General features: G+C 66.0%; 1 protein-coding gene across 1 annotated transcript in view; it reads left to right on the top strand.

Moving 5' to 3' along the window:
* Positions 1 to 655, top strand: part of IGFALS (insulin-like growth factor binding protein, acid labile subunit) — a 2,917-nt gene continuing 2,262 nt past the window's right edge. Inside the window, exon 1 of the mRNA XM_009891560.1 lies at positions 1 to 16. Coding sequence (XP_009889862.1) covers positions 1 to 16 — 16 coding nt within the window. The remainder of the gene's footprint in view (positions 17 to 655) is intronic.

The following is a 655-nucleotide window of genomic DNA, read 5'->3' as shown; positions in this document are numbered from 1 at the left end:
ATGAGCGCAGGCAAAGGTAAGGCAGGGGAACCTGCCCCTCTCCAGAGGGAGGGGACAGGCAGGGGGTTTGGGGAGGAAGACGCTAAAACTCTCACCGGGGGCTTCGCGCTCGACTCACCCTCGGGCTTTTCTCCCCCCTCCACTGCTAGTAAGACATTTTGGGAGCCCCCATGGTGCCTGGGGAGCTTGAAGGCACCCCCAAAGCTGGGGTACTGAGACCCCTCTGCTCCGAGGAAGAGCAAAGTAACGGGGAGGAAGGAGGAGAGGGGACCGGGGGCGTTGCTGCTGGCCTTTCCCCAGGGGACGGGAATATCGAGGGATGAATTTTGGGGGGGTCCGTGCATCTGAGGGGTCTGAGCTGTGGCAGGGGATGATCCCCACACCCTCTCCCAAGGGCAGATCCAGCCTCCCAAACCTCCTGCCACTGCCCGGTGTGTGCGATGGGCTGGGATCAACCCCTCCACGCGCTCCCCCAGCAGCGCAGACACCCGGGGGGGTCCCACGGAGGGTCCCTTAGGGCAGCCATCACCCCGTGCTGACGGTGTCCCCTTTCCTCTGCGCCCCACAGCAAGCGTCACCCTCCTCCTCCCCCTGGCCCTGCTGCTGGCCACCGCCTCCCAGCCCCCTGCAGGGGACCCCCCAAAGGACCAGGGCG

The sequence above is a fragment of the Charadrius vociferus genome, unplaced genomic scaffold, assembly GCF_000708025.1.
Source record: "Charadrius vociferus isolate BGI_N301 unplaced genomic scaffold, ASM70802v2 scaffold619, whole genome shotgun sequence".
Classification (NCBI taxonomy): domain Eukaryota; kingdom Metazoa; phylum Chordata; class Aves; order Charadriiformes; family Charadriidae; genus Charadrius; species Charadrius vociferus.
This window is presented reverse-complemented; position numbering and strand designations above follow the sequence as displayed.